Source organism: Panthera onca, chromosome B4 (assembly GCF_046562875.1).
Source record: "Panthera onca isolate mPanOnc1 chromosome B4, mPanOnc1 haplotype 2, whole genome shotgun sequence".
Classification (NCBI taxonomy): Eukaryota; Metazoa; Chordata; class Mammalia; order Carnivora; family Felidae; genus Panthera; species Panthera onca.
In genome coordinates, this window is record NC_138345.1 from 116239102 (window position 1) to 116258820 (window position 19719).

The 19719-nt window shown below is 37.0% G+C and overlaps 1 protein-coding gene across 3 annotated transcripts in view; it reads right to left on the minus strand.

Annotated features, from left to right (window-relative positions):
- The window catches only part of LOC132693931 (uncharacterized protein C3orf20 homolog), a 192912-nt gene that overhangs the window by 156520 nt on the left and 16673 nt on the right, over positions 1–19719 (minus strand). For all 3 annotated transcript variants that reach the window (XM_078449585.2, XM_078449584.2, XM_078449586.2), the window contains exons 4-6: positions 11476–11936; positions 4380–4478; positions 2426–2525 (exon numbers count right to left, since the gene is read on the minus strand). In XM_078449585.2, coding sequence (XP_078305711.2) covers positions 2426–2525; positions 4380–4478; positions 11476–11936 — 660 coding nt within the window. The remainder of the gene's footprint in view (positions 1–2425; positions 2526–4379; positions 4479–11475; positions 11937–19719) is intronic.

Genomic DNA, 19719 nt, shown 5'->3' on the forward strand with positions numbered 1-19719 from the left:
TGCATGGATGGAGCTGGGATTTTAGACCAATCAATTTGACTTTAAGCCCTCTTTCTTAACACCATACTTGTTTCTCTCATATTATATAATCTGAATAATTAAAATAGCTGAAAACTCAGGTAGATCAACGAAATAGAACAGACAGCTCAGAAGAAGACTCTAATATATATAAGACTGAAGATTAATTTAAGCTGAGAACTCAAATCTGTGGATAACACAGACTGTATTCAATACCTGGCTCCAGAGTGATGATAGAGTGCTGTGGTTAGATGCACAGGCTTTGGTATCAAACAAATCTAAGAGTAAACAGCAGCTCACTCACTCCCTAGCTTTCTGACCTTGGCATAAAAGCAGTTGACTTACTCATGGAGGCATGTAAATTGCTTCGTGTGGTGTGTTACACAAAAGAAGCACTCAATAAACATTAGCTATTTTTATTAGCACTCAGTAAACACTAGCTGTCATTATTATTGGCATGGGAGAATTAAAGCTAGGATCTTCATACCATACACAATTTCCAGTAAGTGGAGAAAAAAGAAGTTAAAAATAGAGTAGGTCTATCTAATTTTAGCATGAGGAAAATTTTTCTAGTTATAAAAACAAGGGGAAAAATCTTAAAACAAAATATTGATACTTGTACAATAATAAAAGTTAACTTAAATACTATGCCTAGGTGTTTTAAAACAGCTGTAATATGATGTAAAATTAGATACTAAATTTACCAATATACTGAATTTACTAATTTAAATTTAAAAATTCCTGGAGATTCAACCAATAAAGAGTAATTTCTAGTGAAACTAAGTTTAAAATTTTAAATACAATAATAACTGCAATTTTTAAAACATTTCACTAGAAATTACTCTATGCTGATTAAATCACCAGGAATTTTCATCACAAGATCTAACAATTTAACATGACCATTGTGGCCTGAGCTCTGGGCTTGCTCTGCCTTTCCTAATCCTTAAAGGGGTTTAAAGAGAAAGACACCATTAAAGAGAATGAGTCAGATGATTGCAGGTCCTTCTTTCCCAGTCATTGCACAAGCTGCTCAATTCTCATCCAGAGCAGGAAAGAGGCAGTATTTCTTTTCTTAATGTTTATTTACTTTTGAGAGAGAGAGAGAGAGAGAGAGAGAGAGAGACAGAGACAGAGACAGCATGAGCAGGGAGGGGCAGAGAAAGAGATACAGAATCTGAAAGAGACCCCAGGCTCTCAGCCTTCAGCACAGAGCCTGATGTGGGGCTTGAACTCATGAACCATGAGATCATGACCTGAGCCAAAGTTGGACACTTACCACTGAGCCACCCAGGAGCCCCAGAGGCAGTATTTTAGAAAAATCTAATAAAGAATTTGACATTACATTATAAAATCTCTCTTAATTTAGATTTATCAATAGTATTAAAATTTATTTGCTTCTGATCTAAACATTTCTCATTTTGCAATTTACCTTTTTGATGTAATTTTATTTTATTTTTTAAAGTTTATTATTATTTTTTAGTAATCTCTACACCCAACATAGGGCTCGAACTCATGACCTTGAGATCAAGAGTCACATACTCTTCCAACTGAGCCAGCCAGGTGCCTCTGTGTGTATGTAATTTTAAATAAATGTTTTAAATACTAAGTATGTATCCCATTTAAAACATAACTCACAAAGCAATAGTAGTTATTTTCTCACCAAAGTCCAGGTGGGAACCTGGAGTGAAAATAAAGCATGGTTGAAAGTGGGTGCATTTTGGAGTCACATAGACCCAGGGTCACCCCTGGCTCTGCCTTTTTCTAGCTGTATGACTCTAAACAAATTGCCACATTTTGTGGCACTATTAGTGTCCTCACCTGTAAAATGGAGATGATAATCCTCTCTCTCTCTCTCTCTCTCTCTCAGTTGTTCTAAGTAGTATAGATAATAAATGTAAAGCATCAGCTCCACTGTCTAGCCAGAGTAGAAATTTTGTCAATGCTTGCTGTGGTTACTATCACCTCCTAATTGTTTGATTCTTACCACCTCCTAATTGTTGATAGTTAACTTGCTGAGATGTTTAGTTTCCCATTTGAGGTACACGGGGACTAGTTTTATATTTCCTTGGAACAGTGCTTTCCCTATGGCTGGCGCTTCTTTCCCTGACTTCTTTTCTTCTCTCCCTCCTCTCCACTGTTTTCACACAGGATCCTGTGCTGGTCACCTGACAAGGCTGATTGACTGGTAAGTCGTGTAGCACAGACTGACTTATTTCCGTGAGTTACCAGGAAAAGAAGGGTTGTGTGTGCATGTATGTACATACTTTTTTCACATTACAAACACGACAAGCAAAGCAATAGAGTGACTTGCCCAGGGTCCCACAGGCTCTGCATCTCTTCTTGCCTATCTACGCATCACACGCCTCATAAAAGTATATGATTCTAAAGATTTCAGAGGGCTCCCTACATTTGAATTATGGCTTCTTGTAGTCTCTTCACAGCAGTATTGAGGATTGTCTTCCATTTCAGAATTTCCAATTTTGAGTGAGGATGTTGAAAGATCCAACCTTAAAACAACAACAACACACATAGTAACTCAAAATGGCTATTTAAAAATTTATCTCCATGTCAGTACTCACTAGATAAATCCTGCTCAGCTATCAGTCTACCCAAGCCTACTTGAAAAAGGAACCAAAATCCATTCATATTAAAGTGTAAGCAATTAGCTTAAGAATTACCTCTTCTCAGGAGATTTTAACTAAAATGGGATCAAAGCTTTAACCCCAAGGAATTAAATCCCTATGAAGACCTCTGAAGAAGTAGAGGCCTTTTAAAAATCCCTACAAACCTGTAGACCTACAGATCAGATTCTTCAGCATTCCCCAGTCCCGGGACAGAATCCCATCTCTCAAGAGAGAATAGTTTATTGGTAGTCAGTAGACGTGGGTTCTGTTCCTGAGTCTTCTCTGTGGACACTGGAGGAAAAGAAGCACTTTCTTTCTAGGCAAGGAGCATGTGACTCTAGGGGCAGTGACTATCTCCTTATCTTCACTGTGTGAAGCAAGCCTAACCATAGAAATTTGCCAAGCAGGGATGGACAGAGAAGAATCCCTGCAAGTGTTGAGTCATACATCCTGCCTTGGACCTTTGCTCCTGTGGTTCTTCCTTTAATCTTGTGAGTTACCCCCAATACACGAGCACAGGATTCTCCTGTTGCTGAAGCTAGTGTGAGTTGGGTTCTTGTCACCTACAGCTTAAAGATTCCTGACTAACATAATCACATTCAGGTTCATCATCACTGGATCAAGAGAACCATCCTTACCTCAGATTGGAAAGGCTGAACAAATTCTATCCTCATTTCCTTGGGGTTAGATAATGCATTGTTGCCAGCCTCCCACTGTGGGATTTCAGTCCTGCCTTTTAATGACTAAAGGCTGGCTCCTTGCTCACAGACTATCTGCTTGTCATTCAGTTTCCTGCTGAGGGATTTCCTGTCACTGACTTTACCTACTTATTTGGACTCCTGGGCATTTTCATGCAGAACTCTCTGGATACTTTATAATTTACTTCATTCCTATTTGCTGTTTTGCCCTACTTACTGTGCTTATTCTTAGCATATGCATATTTCCTCAATATCTATCCCTCTTCAGTGAGACAGTTCCAGTCCTAACTTGATTCCTAAATACATCAAATTCAGAAGCATATGTAGGGAATGGGGAAGTATGGGAGGGACACTGGACGCCTAAAAGCATATTCCCTAAAAGCAGAAACTTCAACAGATCTTAAAGTTCTTAGATTATGATGAAAAGATTATGAGAAGCAAATCTATGAGACCCATGGCAGTCAGCCCCAACTCCTACTCACTCCCTGAGCCACACAGCTATATTATGTCTGTATTTCAAGGGATGACGAGTTTCCCTTTTCCTAACAACCTATATCTTATCCCTTTTATAACCTCATAAAGGGATCATCTGTATTCTTCCTAGATTTGTGTAACCATAATCTTCCTTGGGAAGTCTCCTTTATAACATTTAAACAATTTAAGAGCCAAGTTTTGCCTTTTAACCCAGAAGGTTTGGTTCCTAGTCCAAGTTAGTATGTTTTTGTGATGGAAGGCCCTGGGTGCTCTTCTGGGGGGACAGGCATGTCATTGTTCCTGAAGCTAGTTTCTCAGAACCATGAAGAAAAAACTCCTAAGATACAAGAGTGGAGAAATCAGGGAAGGCTGGGGGTGGGGTGGGGGTGGGGGCTGCATTTGAAAACTTTTTGACTTGGAATCCATGAACTTAAATGTCTGGCTCTGACTGAGGTTATACTATGAGGATGACTGAGAGAGTTTTCAAATTCAGGGAATGTAAGTGATTCTCACTCTGCTTGCTCATTAGAGTCAACCCTAATTTGGGTGGGTAAAGGGATCTTACCATTTTCTAAACAGATCTTGGATAACAGGGAGAAGTGGATGACAACAGGTAAATGGCTATCCTGCGGGATCTGTGAATACTGGTTTTGTTTGACAAGAGCTAGGAAAAAAGGAAGGAGGAGGAAGATGAGAGGGCAGAGGGGAAAGAGAAGAGAAAGTGAGTATTTTGCTAAATCATCATCAACACAAAAAACAGTTGTCAATATTTTAATATTCTTATGAGGGCATTAGCAAAATTTTCCATAAGTACCCATAGTGACTCATGAAATATTTTAATTTGCTCTAGAAATGAAACCGTTTTTTAAAATTAAATATCTTTGCATAACTTCTTGATTTACTAAAAGATTGTGTTTATGCTTTTGTTCTAAGAGTTGCCCTTTCACATGAGAACCACTAAAAAAAATTCATGTTTTACTTTCATTTATTTTTTTAGCAATGAGATAACAGTTAGCAGCCTGTTCTGGTTAAAAAAAAAAAAAAAGGCTACATGGACACAAAGCCTCTCTGTATCATTAAGTTTTGTAATAAAATGTAAACCTAATTCTTTTTTTTTTTAAGTTTATTTATTTACTTTGAGAGAGAGACAGAGAGAGAGAGTGATCTGGGGAGGGGCAGAGAGAGAGAGAGAGAGAGAGAGAGAGAGAGAATCCCAAGCAGGCTCCCCACTGCCATTGTGGAGCCCGGCGCAGGGTTCGAACTCACAAACCATGGGATCATGACCTGGGCCAAAATCTAGAGTTAGACACTTAACGGACTGAGCCACCCAGGCACCCCAAAATGTAAATTAAGACAAGAAATTCTATTAGTGTATGAAGTGGAATGAAGTCATCTTATAAAATAAAATTAGATCTTAAAATCTATCTAAAAATAAAATATTTAGGGATATTTTGAAAAGAAAGCAAATCTCATGGTAGCTTCTTAAACTTTATATATGAATTGGGAAGTCCTTATTTCCAGGAATCCATACAAATAGTCTGCATCTAAAATTTAAAAAAATAAAAATTAAATTAAAGTAAAGTAAAAAGATGAGAAAATTACAATGATAAAAGTAAAAGAAATAAGGGTACAAGTAAGAATATGCACAATAGGGGCGCCTGGGTGGCTCAGTCGGTTAAGCATCCGACTTCGGCTCAGGTCATGATCTCACAGTTCGTGAGTTCGAGCCCCGCGTCGGGCTCTGTGCTGACAGCTCAGAGCCTGGAGCCTGCTTCACATTCTGTGTCTCCCTCTCTCTCTGCCCCTTCCCTGCTCATGCTGTGTCTCTCTCTGTCTCAAAAATAAATTAACATTAAAAAAAAAAAAAAGAATATGCACAATAACTATGGCTAATATTTATTAAGCACTTACCATATGCCAGGCACTATGCTAAGCACATTACATGCATTATAAATTAGTTTATTTCTTTCAACAAAATTCTACAATTAATCATCCTCATTTTACAGAGGAGGAATTCAGGTAAGTCTAGAATAAGACCTAGAAAATTTGCTAGTACTTGTTCTAAGTTCCTAGTGATGTTGATGCACTGGTTCCAGAACCACACTTTGAAAACTGCTACAGAGCATTCCAATCTTTTTATTAACAGCAATCACTTGTTCTTAAAGAGTAAAAATTGTATTGCTAGAATTATCTTGTTAAAGCAAATGCATTAGGCTTCATGAACCATCAGGAACCTGTAATAATACCTATATACCAAAGGGTTACTCTGAGGATAATATGAGATAATGGAAATAATAATAATAAAATAACAGGGGTGCCTGGGTGGCTCAGTCAGTTAAGCATCTGACTTTGGCTCAGGTCATGATCTCATGGTTCATGAGTTCAAGCCCTGCATTGGGCTCTCTGCTGTCAGAGCAGAGCCTGTTTGGGATTCTCTCTCTCTCTCTCTCTCTCTCTCTCTCTCTCTCTCTCTCAAAATAAATAAACATTAAAAAAATAATAAGATAACAAATACATAAGTAGTGTCTACCATTGGGTGATGAATGTAAGTGTTTAACCAGTATATTGCACACCTGAAACTAACATGACACTGTATGTTAACTGGAATTTAAATAAAAACTTAAAAAAAAAAGTAGTATCTACTATATCTAGATACTTTTCCAAGTGTTTTAGTGTTAACTTATTTAATATTCAGAACCACCCAGGAAAAAGATATGGTTTTTAGTACGATGTTACAGATAATGAAACTGAGACAAAGAGGGGTTATGAAATGTGTTCATAATTATATGAGCTCAAAGTTATATAAGCAGTAATGCAATAGCCAGGATTTGGACCCAGGAATCCTAAAAGCAAAGGCTTAATCACTACACTAGTTTACTTCTCTATCTCAGAGGGGTCATTGTAGAGATAGCAACCACTACTATTTATTCTCATTGTCAAAATCATTATCACTATTACAATAGCAGAATGAGAATTAGGGATAAGATAGCAGAAAGGCTACTATATTGGGAGTTAGAAGACCAGGGTTGGGATCACAGCTCAATCAGAAACCGTATGACTTTAGGCAAGTTACTCAGCCTTTTGGAATCTCAGTTTTCTTCTTAGTGAAACAGAAACCCTATTAGCTGCCTGACAGGGATATCTGGACAACTAAATTAGATAATAGCTAGAAAGATCCCTATGATCTATAAAATGTTATAATCGAATATGATTTTAATATTTAAAATATCAGCTCTTTTGCTATGTTGAAACTTGCTTGTATATATCAACACAATAGAAGCTAAAGTGAGAAATCTTAAAAGTACTGAAAATAAAGCTTCACTCTGGGGGTAAAAGTGGGGTCTACCTGTACTCTCCAGAATGTAGTGCTAAGCTCTGGTGAGGTTCTTCATCCTTTTTAAATTGCATGTTTGTGCCAGTCACTCATATCTCCCTATTAAGTTTTCTGAAATTATTATCAGCAAAAATTTCAGACCCCTAAGACTTTATTATTATTTTTAACATTCTTGGGTTTGGTACTTGCAAATGTTTTCAGCATCTGAGAAGAGCATCAATGTCTTGGAATTAAATAGGTAACTTCATCAAAAAAAAATTTTTTTAACATTTATTTTTGAGAGAGAGACAGAGAGAGACAGAGAATGAGCAGGGGAGGGGCAGAGAGAGAGGGAGACACAGAATTGGAAGCAGGCTTCAGGCTCTGAGCGGTCAGCACATAGCCCGATGAGGGGCTCGAACCCATGAACCATGAGATCATGACCTAGCCAAAGTCGGACGCCTAACCGACTGAGCTACCCAGGCACCCCAGTAACTTCATCTTAACAGTGAAAAATCTGGAGGCTAAGAACAGGCAAAGATCAGATGGCAGGAGAGAGCAACATTCTGAGAGGATGATGGTCCCTCAGAAGTGAGGGAAGAAGAAAGCAGAATTGATTTCTCCATGAGGCACATGTCTAGAAGCCCGCCAAAATGTTTTAATTTTAGTTTCTTTTAAAGCAGAAGAAGAAACTGAATAAGACAATAATGAATAAATAATAATGAGTCTAGCTGGATTAGATTTATCTTTGTAATAATGCAGTCATAAGATATAGTTTTTAATAACTTCTATGAAGTAAGGGACACAGTGAAGGGAAAAGCACCAGAGCCCACAAAAGCCCTAATTTGGCCCAGGGAGTGAGGGAACACAAATGTGGTCGTAGGCAGAAAGGAACTGTGGAAGCAGCATCAACTCAAGTGTCTCTAAAATGGGCCATTTTGTACTATTTCACATATATATCATATTATCACAAGTTCCTGGTTTTAGGCTTACAGACTCAACTCTTCTCACTCTGAAATTAAATGCCCCCTTGTGTATATATACCTGCCCTTTCACTCAGTTCCTTTTATTTACCACCTTATAAGAAGGAAAGCTTCCTTTTTCACAGTTAGCTTGGTCCCCCATCTTGTTTTCTATTGTGATAAAGTATACATAATACAAAAATTTACCATTTAACCGTTAAGATATTTTTATTGTGGTTAAATTTGCATAATGTAAAATTTACCATTTTTACCATTAAAAATTTTTTTTAATGTTTATTCATTTGTGAGAGACAGAGAGAGACAGAGCATGAGTGGGGGAGGGGCAGAGAGAGAGGGAGATATAGAATCCAAAGCAGGCTCCAGGCTCCAAGTTGTCAGCATACAGCCCGACTTGGGGCTTGAACTCACAAATCGTGAGATCTTGACCTGAGATGAAGTCAGATGCTTAACCAACTGAGCCACCCTGGTGCCCCCCATTTTAACCATTCTCAAGTGTACAGTTTTGAAGCATTAAGTTCATTCAAGTTCATTTACACTGTTGTACAATCATCACCACCACCATTCATCTTCAGAAAGTTTTCTTCTTCCTCAATTGAAATTCTATAACCATTTAACAGTAACTGCCTATCCTCCCTTCCTGCCAGCCCCTTGCAACTACCATGCTACTTTCTGTCTCTACGAATTTGATTACTTTAGGTATCTCATGTAAGTGGAGTCATGGTATATTTGTCCTTTTGTTCTGGCTTACTTCACTTAGTATAATGTCTTCAAGGTTCATCTACATTATAATGTGTATCAGAATTTCATTCCTTTTTAAGGCTGAATAACATTCCACTGTATATATATACCATAATTTGTTTAACCATACACCCGTCTATGGACGTTTGAGTTGTTTCCACCTCTTGGCTATTGTAAATAATGCTGCTATAAGCATTGGTATACAAACATCTGTTTGAGTCCCTGCTTCTAATCACCTCCAGTTGAAGATAACTTCTTCCAGGCCTCAAATTATTTTTTTTAGTTTATTTATTTATTTGGAGAGACAGATTGGTAGAGAAAGAATCCCAAGCAGGTTCTGAGCTGTCAGCACAGGGTTTGATGCAGAGCTCGATCCGCAAACCATGAGATCATGACCTGAGCTGAAACCAAGTGAGCTGTTTAAACGACTGAGCCACCCAGGCACCCTTGGCCTCAAATTATTTTTAAAAACAATGTCTGACACAAGACAAAAATAATCAAATTCACAAGGAATCAAGAGAACATGAATGAGAACCAGCAGAAACAAAAGGAGGACCCCACAATAGATTCACATAAATATACCAATCTGATTTGTGAGAAAGATACAAAAGCAATTCAATGGAGGAAAGACAGCATTTTCAACAATGATGCCGAAGCAACTGGACAACCATAGGCAAAAAAATGAACCTCAGTGTAGGTCTCACACTTTATACAAAAGGTAATGCCAAATGGGTCATGGACTTAAATGTAAAATGTAAAACTAAAATGTAAAACTATAAAACTTTTAGGAAAAAAAATAGGAGAAAACCTTCAGGATTTAGGGGTAGGCAGAGAACTCTTAGCCTTGATACCAAAAACACTATTCATAAAAAGATTTTTCAAAAGTTGGACTTCATCAAAATTTAAAACTTTTTCTTTGCAAAGGACCCTATTAAAAAGATGAGAAGACACTGGGAGAAAATATTTGGAAAGCACATATACAACAAAGGACTAGTATCTAGAATATATAAAGAACTCTCAAAATTCAACAATTAAAAAAACAATCCAATTAGAAAATTAAGCAAAGACACGGGAGATATTTCACTGAAGAGGATATACAGATGGCAAATATTCAATATCATTAGCCATTAGAGAAATGCAAATTAAAACTATAATGAGATATTACTACACACCTACAAGAATGGCTAAAATAAAAAGTGGTGATAATACCCAAATGCTGGTGAGAATGTGGAGAAATGGTATCACTCATACAATGCTGGTAGGAATGTAAAACAGTAGAGCCATGGAGTGCCCGGCTGGCTCAGTCAGAAGAACATGTGATTCTTGATCCTGGGGTCGTGGGTTCAAGCCCCATGTTGGGTGTAGAGATTACTTAAATAAAACTTAGAAACAAAAACAAAAACAAAACAAAAAACCAGTACAGCCTCTCTGGAAAATAGTTTGAAAGTTTCATATAAAAGTAAACATGCAGTTGCCACATAGCCCAGCAATTGTACTTCTGGGCATTTATCAAAGAGGAATCTAAACTTATATTTACATAAATCCTATACCCAAATGTTTTAGCAGCTTTCATAATAGCTAAAAACTGAAAGAAAAAAACCCCAAACAAACAAACAAACCCAAATACCTAGATGTCCTTCAAGGAAGGAATGGTTAAACAAACTGTAGTACATTCATACCATGGAATACTACTGGGCAATAAAAAGGAACAAGCTACTGATACATACTACTTGGATGTATCTCCAGAGAATTAAGCTTGCTGAAAAAAGGCAATCACCAAAAGTTATACATTGCATGATTCCATTCATATAACATCCTTGAAATGACAAAAATTAGAAATGTATAACACGTTGGTGGTTGTCAAGATTAAAGAGGGGGTGGAAGAAGGAGGGAAGTGGGTGTGGTTGCAGAAGGACTCCATGAATGGTTCTTGCCTTGATAGAAATGTTTTGAATCCTGACTGTATCAATGTCAATATCCTGGCTGTGATATTGTACTATAGTTTTGCAAGATGTTGTCATATAGAGAAAGGGTAAGGGTATATGGTATCTCTCTGTATGTGGATCTACAATCATCTTAAAATAAAAAGTTAATTAAAAAAATTACATATGTGGCTAGCATCATATTTATTTTGGACCCTGCCACTGTAAAAGAATTTGTAGGATCCCTTAAGGCAGAGAATTCATATCACATGAATGTAAAGTGTAACAGATGCTTACAATGAAAGCACTATAAATTTTTGTATCTTTCTCCTGACATTCACTAACACTTATTAAAATTATTAACACAAACCAAATATATATCACTAATATAATGTTTTGTCAACATCTCACTCACTTGCTATTTTTATTCATTTTTTAAAAATGTTTATTTTTGAGAGAGAGAGAGTGTGCAATAGTGAGTGCGCATGAGTGAGGGGGGAAAGGCAGAGAGAGAGGGACAGAGAGAATCCCAAGCAGGCTCCACACCCAGTGCAGAGCTCCACGTGGGGTTCAGTCTAACAAACCTGAGCTGAAATCAAGTCAGGCGATTAACTGACAGAGCCACCCAGGCGCCCCTTTATTCCTTTAAAAAAAAAAAAAAGAAACCTGGAGGATTATTTATAAATCTAATTAACTTCTACTCACCCGATGAAACAGGGTGGTCTTTTTTTGCTTTCACAAGATGATTTTCCTTATGATATTCCTCTCTTGCACAGGTGCTGATTTGGGTCATGTTTTTGGAATCTCTTTTTAAGGCATTGTTTTTCTTCAAATTTTTCGTTGCACACTTACAAACACCTTCAATAAGATCATGCCAGCTGTAATTCATAAGATTTACAATTCCCGCAGGGAAAGTAATGTTATACTCAGCATATTTCTGCAATATCTCCCCAAGTTCACTCAGTATTTCAGCAGCAATCAGTTTATATTCTTCAAATAGATTCTTTTGCCGGTATATTTTGGTGAATCGAAGGTTAGATGAAAACTTGGAAACACCAGAAATTTGTGAGATCCCAGATGAATGGAATTCATCTTTCTTCTCACATTCAGATACTGTAGATAGTCTTGCTTCCTTTTGTTCTTTAGATACTGTACTGTTTGTACGCCTGTAAAAAACATATGTAAGCCTTAAAAGATATTTTATTTTCTTTAACTCAGTAATTCAACTTCTGGAAATCCATCTTAAAATGTAATAAAAAGGATGTATAATATCTGTGAATAAAATTGCTAACTGTAACATTATTTGTTGATATTAGAAAAAATTGAAAAAAAAAGAATGGCCCATAAGGATATAGCTAAGTAAATAGTGCCATGCTCATACAATGGGTAGCATGAAGAATTGTTTGGAAAATTGCTCTTAATAATTTGGGAAAATGCTTATGTTATAATATTATATAAAGATTATACACGGTTATATATGTGGAATGATCTCAAATGTAAATGTATGTACCATATATCTGCTAGTACAGAAACTAAGCAAATATCCTCCAAAAAAGTAAATTGATTATGGGATTGTGGAAGTCATTTTTTTGCCTTCTTTTATACTTTATACTTTTCTAACTTTTCTACAATTAATATTTATTACATTTATGAACAGAAGATAAAAACCAGTATATGTGTGTACTGCTTATTCATTACCTTAATTATAAGACAAGACAGAGGTCGTTTCTTCCAAAGAGCCTTCCCTGAATTTCTTACGTTAGACTACAAACACGTTGTATGTTCCCTTAGCCTGTCCTACACACCCCATCAGATGTTACTACATTATACTGAAATTCCAAAGCAGCAACAGAAACAGATCTGCAAAGGTCTAGATATCTCATATACTGGAATTTTCAGCCACAGTTTACAAAACAACTATGCATACCATGTTTAAAACTTGCAAGTGATCTACTCCTTTTGGTAATAGCATCTAGGTAATTCAAAGTAACCCTTTCTTGGAGACAACTAGAAAAGCTGGACCAAAAAAAATTTTTTTTTCTTAAAGACTACAGAGAGCTAACAAGATAGTGAGGAGTTACTATCAGTATCTGGAAGAGGATTGAAATCCAAAGAGAAAAACCCCATATTTTCCCCCTTTGTGGAAGGTTAGAGGTATGGAAGGAAAATTTACCAATTCTATAAGATGCATCTGAGAGGCTTAAAGACTGGTCAGGACTTTTGATAGCTTTGTGGGGGCTAAGTGTTCAAAATTTGGAATCTAGGGCCTTCCATGGCAAGGTTATTGGTTGAAACTCGAAAGGCTGTGGCCTAGGAGTAAGGATTATCCAGAAGTACACCTAGACCAGCACATTATAACACAGCTTCAAATTATCTCATTTCCTGACATTGAATTAAGGTGACCCCTAAGTGTTGCTATCCACAAACTCCTGACGGAAACAAATGTAAATCTCGTCCGGTAGAAGTTGACTTCATCCTAGCCCTCATAATTTTTTTAAAAGTTTTTTAAAGTTTTTAGAAGTTTACTTTGAGAGAGAGAGAGAGAGAGAGCGAGCTGGGGAGGGGCAGAGAGAGAGGGAGGGAGAATCCCAAGCAGGTTCAGCACTGTCAGTGCAGAGCCTGATACAGGGCTTGAAATCACAAACCGTGAGAACATGACCTGAGCCAAAATCAAGAGTCGGAGGCTTAACTGAATGAACCACCCAGATGCCCCCAAATTATTTTGAAAAATAGTTTTCAAATACAGTATGTGACACAAAGTGTTTTAAAACACAAGATTTACAAGGAATCAAGAGAACGTGAATGAGAGCCAGTAGAAACAGCAACTAATAAAATAGAACCATAGGGAGATATATAGTTTAAAATAACTCTGCTTACTATGACCAAGGAAATTGAGAATGTTTGCAAAGAACTGAAAGCTACACACACACACAAACACACACACACACACACACACATACACACATGAGCATGTTTGAAAAAGAACCAGATAGAAATTATAAAGCTGAAACATATCATAAGCCAAATTAAGAACTCAGTAGATGGGTTTAACAGCATATTAGACACAAAGCTGAAAAGAAAATTAGTTAAACGAAAGACAAGTCAGAAGAAAATCTTCACAATGAAGTATAGAAAGATAAAATTGAGCAGAAGTAAGATCATAAAATACCATCTGTTTATAGTCATCAAAATTTACTATTAATTTAAAAAATAAAAGGATAAAATGGAGGGGGATCCTGTTGGTAAATTAAAACACGTGTGTTATTTGACTCACCCCATGAATTTATATATATAACACTAACCAACTCAGCCACTCAGGTGCCCCTCATATTGACTTCTAAAGATGTAGAGCTACACTGTATGTATACTAGTATTTCACGCTAATATCTATATTAATATGGAATGTATATAAAAGGGAACATACAATTCCATGGCCATTGCTATCCTGAGATAGAGTGTTTGGCACTCTCTTGGGCCAAAGTTGTTCACCTTTGATAAGACCGTCTGAATTCTTAATGTTTTAACTCTACTACCAAAGTGATTATGGTTAAGATTTGGCCTACCATGTATCTAAACTACCAGGAGAGAGAATGTACTGCTGATCAAGTGGCATTTAAGTCTATTGCTTCCTAGAGGAATTCTTCCAAAACAACTAGAAATTAATGGCACCCCCAGGCCCTTCCCAGTCCCACAGACATTTTTGGTTGATAAGTCCATATCCCAGGTGCTGATTACCCCATCTCTGGGCCCTTAAAATGCACAGGGTTTGAATCTAGGGGGTAGAGACTAAAGGAAGGTCAGACTTCAGCTGACTCTCTCTTACAAGGCATTACCAACAGCCTAGTTTTACAAATTTCTTCAGTGTTTTTCTCCACACACTTTTAGGAACTGATACAGTTCCTGCCAACTACAAATCATTTATCTGCCTTAATGGCAAAATTCCTTTTTTTTATTATGATAAAATTCACATAAAATTTACCATTTTAACCAATTTTAAGTGTACAGTCCTAAGGCATTGAGTATATCCACATTATTGTGCAAACATTGCTATCATTCATCTCCAGAACTTTTTCATCTTCACCAGTGAAACTCTGTACCCATTAACACTAACTCTCCATCCCTCCTGTGGAGGTTCAGAGCATACCACCCCAAAATATGCCATTTTAGCATATTGATTATATTGAGTTAAAGGCACTTGAAAAATAGCAAATGCAAGAAGTGCATTCTGACCTTCCTTTTTCTTCCTGAAAGCAGGAGCTAAAACCCTCAGGTGAAACATACCCTCCCTATACCAGGAGGAAGAAACATTCTTATCACCAAAGATTAAGCTGAGGTCAGGAAAAATCTGTACAAACAAATTTTGTTAAACTCTTACCTTCTGAGTCATTTCTCAAGGATTAATTTCTCTAGCCTACCCCTTTGTCTTGTCACATTTTCACAGTTTATTATTTTGTCCAACCTAGCATATAAGCATTCAACTCTGTTCCATTCGGTGTTTGTTCTACACTTAAAAATTACTAGATAAAAATGTTTTTCTCCTACTGATCTGTCTTATATCCATCCCGGTAGGAGATCCTGAGAAGGTAGAGGAGACATTATATACCCTATATCACTCACTCCACCCCCAGCCCTGGTAACCACCATTCTACTTCCTGTGTCTACAATTTTGACTACCCTATGAACTTCATATAAGAGGAATCATACAATATTTGTTCATTTGTGACTGTCTTATTTCATTTAGCATAACGTCTTCAGGTTCAGCCATGTTGCAGCATGTGTCGGAATTTCCTTTTTAAGGAGTAACATTCCATTGTACGTGTATACCACGCTTTGTTTATCCCCTCATCTGTCAATGGACTTGGGTTGCTTCCACCTTTTTGGCAATTATGAATAATACTGCTATGAACATGGGTATATACTACCTGTTCAAGTCCCTGATTTCACTTCTAGAATTGTAATTGCTAGATCATGGTAACTCTATGTTTAATTTTTTGAGGAAATGTCATATAATTTTCTACAGTCACTGCACCATTTTACAGTTCCACCAGCAATGCACAATCTAATTTCTCTACATCCTTACCAATACTTGTTACCTTCTGGTTTTTTTTGTTTTTTTTTTAATAGACATCCTAATGGGTGTGAAGTGGTATACAGTAAAAGTTGTTTTGCTTTGAAAAAGCAAAGTTTTGAAAGTTGTTTATACTTGCTCCCATTCTCTATTCAACCCACTCTATGTGTCCCCACCTCTCCACAAAGAAGCCTCTTTTAAAGTCACCAAAATCCTTGATCATACTGAACCAAACAGTCACTATTCAGTCTTCACCTCATACAACTCCCACGCAGCATTTGACATAACTGAACATTCTTGAAACATTTTCTTCATTGGTTTTTTGAACATCACTTTCTCTTGGTTCTCCTCCCTCACTGGATATTCCTTCTCCAACCCTTTGCTGGTTTCTCTTCATCTCTGAGTTAACTTCTCCCTCTCACACCTCCCTTCTTCTCTCTACCTATACTCCCTTTGTAAGCTTACCCATTTGAAAGGCTTTAAAAACTATTTAGACACTGACAACTCACAAATGTACATATATACTTCTGACCTCGCACCTGACCCCCAAACTTTTATACCCACTTTCTACATAACATATCTAAAAGGCATCTCAAGGTCAATTTATCCAACATGTCCAAAAATGAACTCCTGGTCTTTCCCACCAAACCTGTTTTTCCCTTAGTTTTTACTTACTTCAATAAATAGCAACTCCATTCTTCTAGCTGTTCAGGTCAAAGGCTCTGGTGTTATCTTTGGATATCTTTACCCTATCTTTTTCTCACATTCTATATCCGTTCCATAACAAACCCAGTCATCTCTACCTTAAACTATATCCAGAATCAACCTTATTGCCCCTCTTTCAGAACTATCACACTAGGTGATCTACAATCATCCCTTGCCTAGATTATTACTATAGATAGGCTCTTATCTAATCTTCTGCTTTTCCCCCCAGTTCTTAAAATTGAATCTCAACACACAAGCCTAGTCATTTAATCAGGTCCAGTGACCCCTCTACACTCAGATTCTGCAATGGCTTCCCATGTCACTCAGTATAAAAGCCTGCATAACAGTGGCACCCAAGGTCTTTCATGATCTGACCCTCTCCATCCCCTCTTTTTTTTGCTATTTATTTATTTATTTATTTATTTATTTATTTATTTATTTATAGATATTTATTTATTTTGAGAGAGAGAGACAGAGAGAGAGAGATACGGAGTGAGCAAGGAAAGGGCAGAAACAGAGGGAGACAGAGAATCCCAAGCAGGCTCCACAGCTATCAGCATGGAGCCTGACAAGGGGCCTGAACCCATGAATCATGAGATCATGACCTGAGCTGAAATCAAGAGTCCGATGCTTAACCGACTAAGCCATCCAGGCGCACTTCTCTTATTATTATTTTTTTTAATGTTTATTTATTTTTGAGAGAGAGAGAGAGAGAGAGAGTGAGTGGGGAAGGGTAAAGAGAGAAGGGGACAGAGGATCTGAAGTGGGCTCAGTGCTGACAGCAGCAAGCCTGATGCGGGGCTCGAACTCAACTCATGAACTCTGAAATCATGACCTGAGCTGAAGTTGGATGTTCAACCAACTGAGACACATAGATGCCTCTCCCTTTCGTCTTATTCTTATAATCTTATCTCCTACTACTCTCTTCCAATTCATTCTGCTTCAGCCACACTGGCCCCCTTGTTATCCCCAAATAGACCAAGGATGCTTCTCACTGTTATGTACCATACACCCTTACATCCATCTTCTGCTCAAATATTACTATAGAAATGGAGCCATTTTGAACACTCTATACAATATAGCATCACCCTCTTCCCCTTGAACCTGTTTTTTTCTCTAAGGCACATATCACTATTTGATATTCTATATATTTACTTGTTTATTTGGCTTTAATTTGTTTCCTTTTGTTCCAATGAAAGCCATGAAGCAGAGGCTTTGTTTTGTTCATTACTGTTTCTCTAGCACATATTTGCTCAACAAATATTAGTATAAAGAGAAAAAAGATAGATTTAGGTCCAGATAGCAATGTTAGTGGGTTAGTGGCTTTGCTCAGATGTGATCCTTCTTTAAGATGGGAGCCATGAGGGGCACCTGGGTGGCTCAATCAGTTAAGCATCCGACTTCAGCTCAGGTCATGATCTCACAGTGCATGAGTTTGAGCCCTGCGTCAGGCTCTGTGCTGACAGCTCAGAGCCTGGAGCCTGTTTTGGATTCTGTGTCTCCCTCTCTTTCTGCCCCTCCCCTGCTCATGCTCTGTCTCTCTCTGTCTCAAAAATAAATAAAATCATTAAAATTTTTTTTTAAAAAGATAGGAGCCATGAGTTGGATATAGAACATTTATATCCCAAGCACATATTTTACTGAGCAACATCAAAGGTATCTTCAAGCCTCTGATAGTTGATATAATAAAATCTAGGAGGACAATCAAGCATACATTGCATGGACACTGTGTTACACAGAATACACAGAGAAGACACAGTCCTTCCCTTTCAGGAGCTTAAAATCTATAATCTGGCTACTATCTTTACTCATTTATTCAATCAGTATCTATTGCATAAGAAACCAAAACTGATTTCACTACACTATCAGAGGTATGAACAAAAGTACTTTAAATGAGCTGTCCTTTGAAATGTTCCTTAAACCAGTTGCTCAAAGACTTCTAAGACAGCTAACCAAGTCATTACAATTTCAAAGTGTTTTCTTCCACCAAGTCAGTGTGGTAAAACATTATCAACACTCGATGGAATTTCACTTGCATAAAGTTTTTATTAAATGGTAAACAGCACTGGGACACCTGGGTGGCTCAGTTGGTTAAATGACTGCGGCTCAGGTCATGATTTCAGGAATTGTGAGTTTGAGCCCTGAATTCGGCTCTGTGCTGATGGCTCAGAGCCTGGAGCCTAGAGTCTGCTTCAGATTCTGTGTCTCCCTGTCTCTCTGCTCCTCCCCTGCTCACACTCTGTCTCTGTCTGTCTCTCTCTCTCAAAAACAAATAAAACATTAAAAATTAAAAAAAAATTTAAAAATGGTAAACAGCACTAAAGAGTTACTTGTATTTCTCTTCTAAATAATAATTCCATTCACATAATGTGAAAAATAACAGTACTTTCCCAACTAAGTACTTAAATAAAGTAAAAGGGAATGTTTTTAAGATGAAAAGGTATTTTAATTTGCATAAGAATTCTAAATGTAGATCTTAAATCTTTGATCTTCAGGCATTAGTTATATTTTCACTGATATTTAAAAGATGGAAGACCCATTTTTGAAAACTTTAAATATAATAACTCATGAAATTTCTATATCTCTTTATAGCTTTCAAAGTTGCTTTCATAAACATCATTTTACTAAACTCCAATACAAACTGTATGAGCCATACTGTGTTATCTTCACTTTAAGGTATTTTTTTTTGTTAACATCTTGTAAATATGCATTCATAATTGTCAGATTTACCTATTGCTCAAATGAAATGATAAAAACTACTTATTTCAATAATAATATTAACACCTACCATTTATTAATTGCCTCAGTTTTATTATATGTAAGATAAGGTCAATAATTTTACTTCCTTCAGAGGGTTGTTGAGAAATTGAATGTGCATTTTAAAAATAATACTTACCTGTCTGGTTTATTTTTCAGACAGAAGCTCAAATAATGGACTACCCATTTCAAAACCAGACTTAAAAACCTTAAGGAGATAATCAACAATGAAGGTCTTAGCACCTGGCTCAGTGTTAAAAGTAGCCCCATTTCTCTAGGAACAGCACATATGAAGAAATGACTCACTCATTCAAGAAATATTCATCAGCACAGTTCTAGGCGCTAGAGAGACATAGCAAAGAGAACGGAACTCTACCTCATGGACCTTAATGGGGAAGACAGGAAGGAAAAATGAAAGG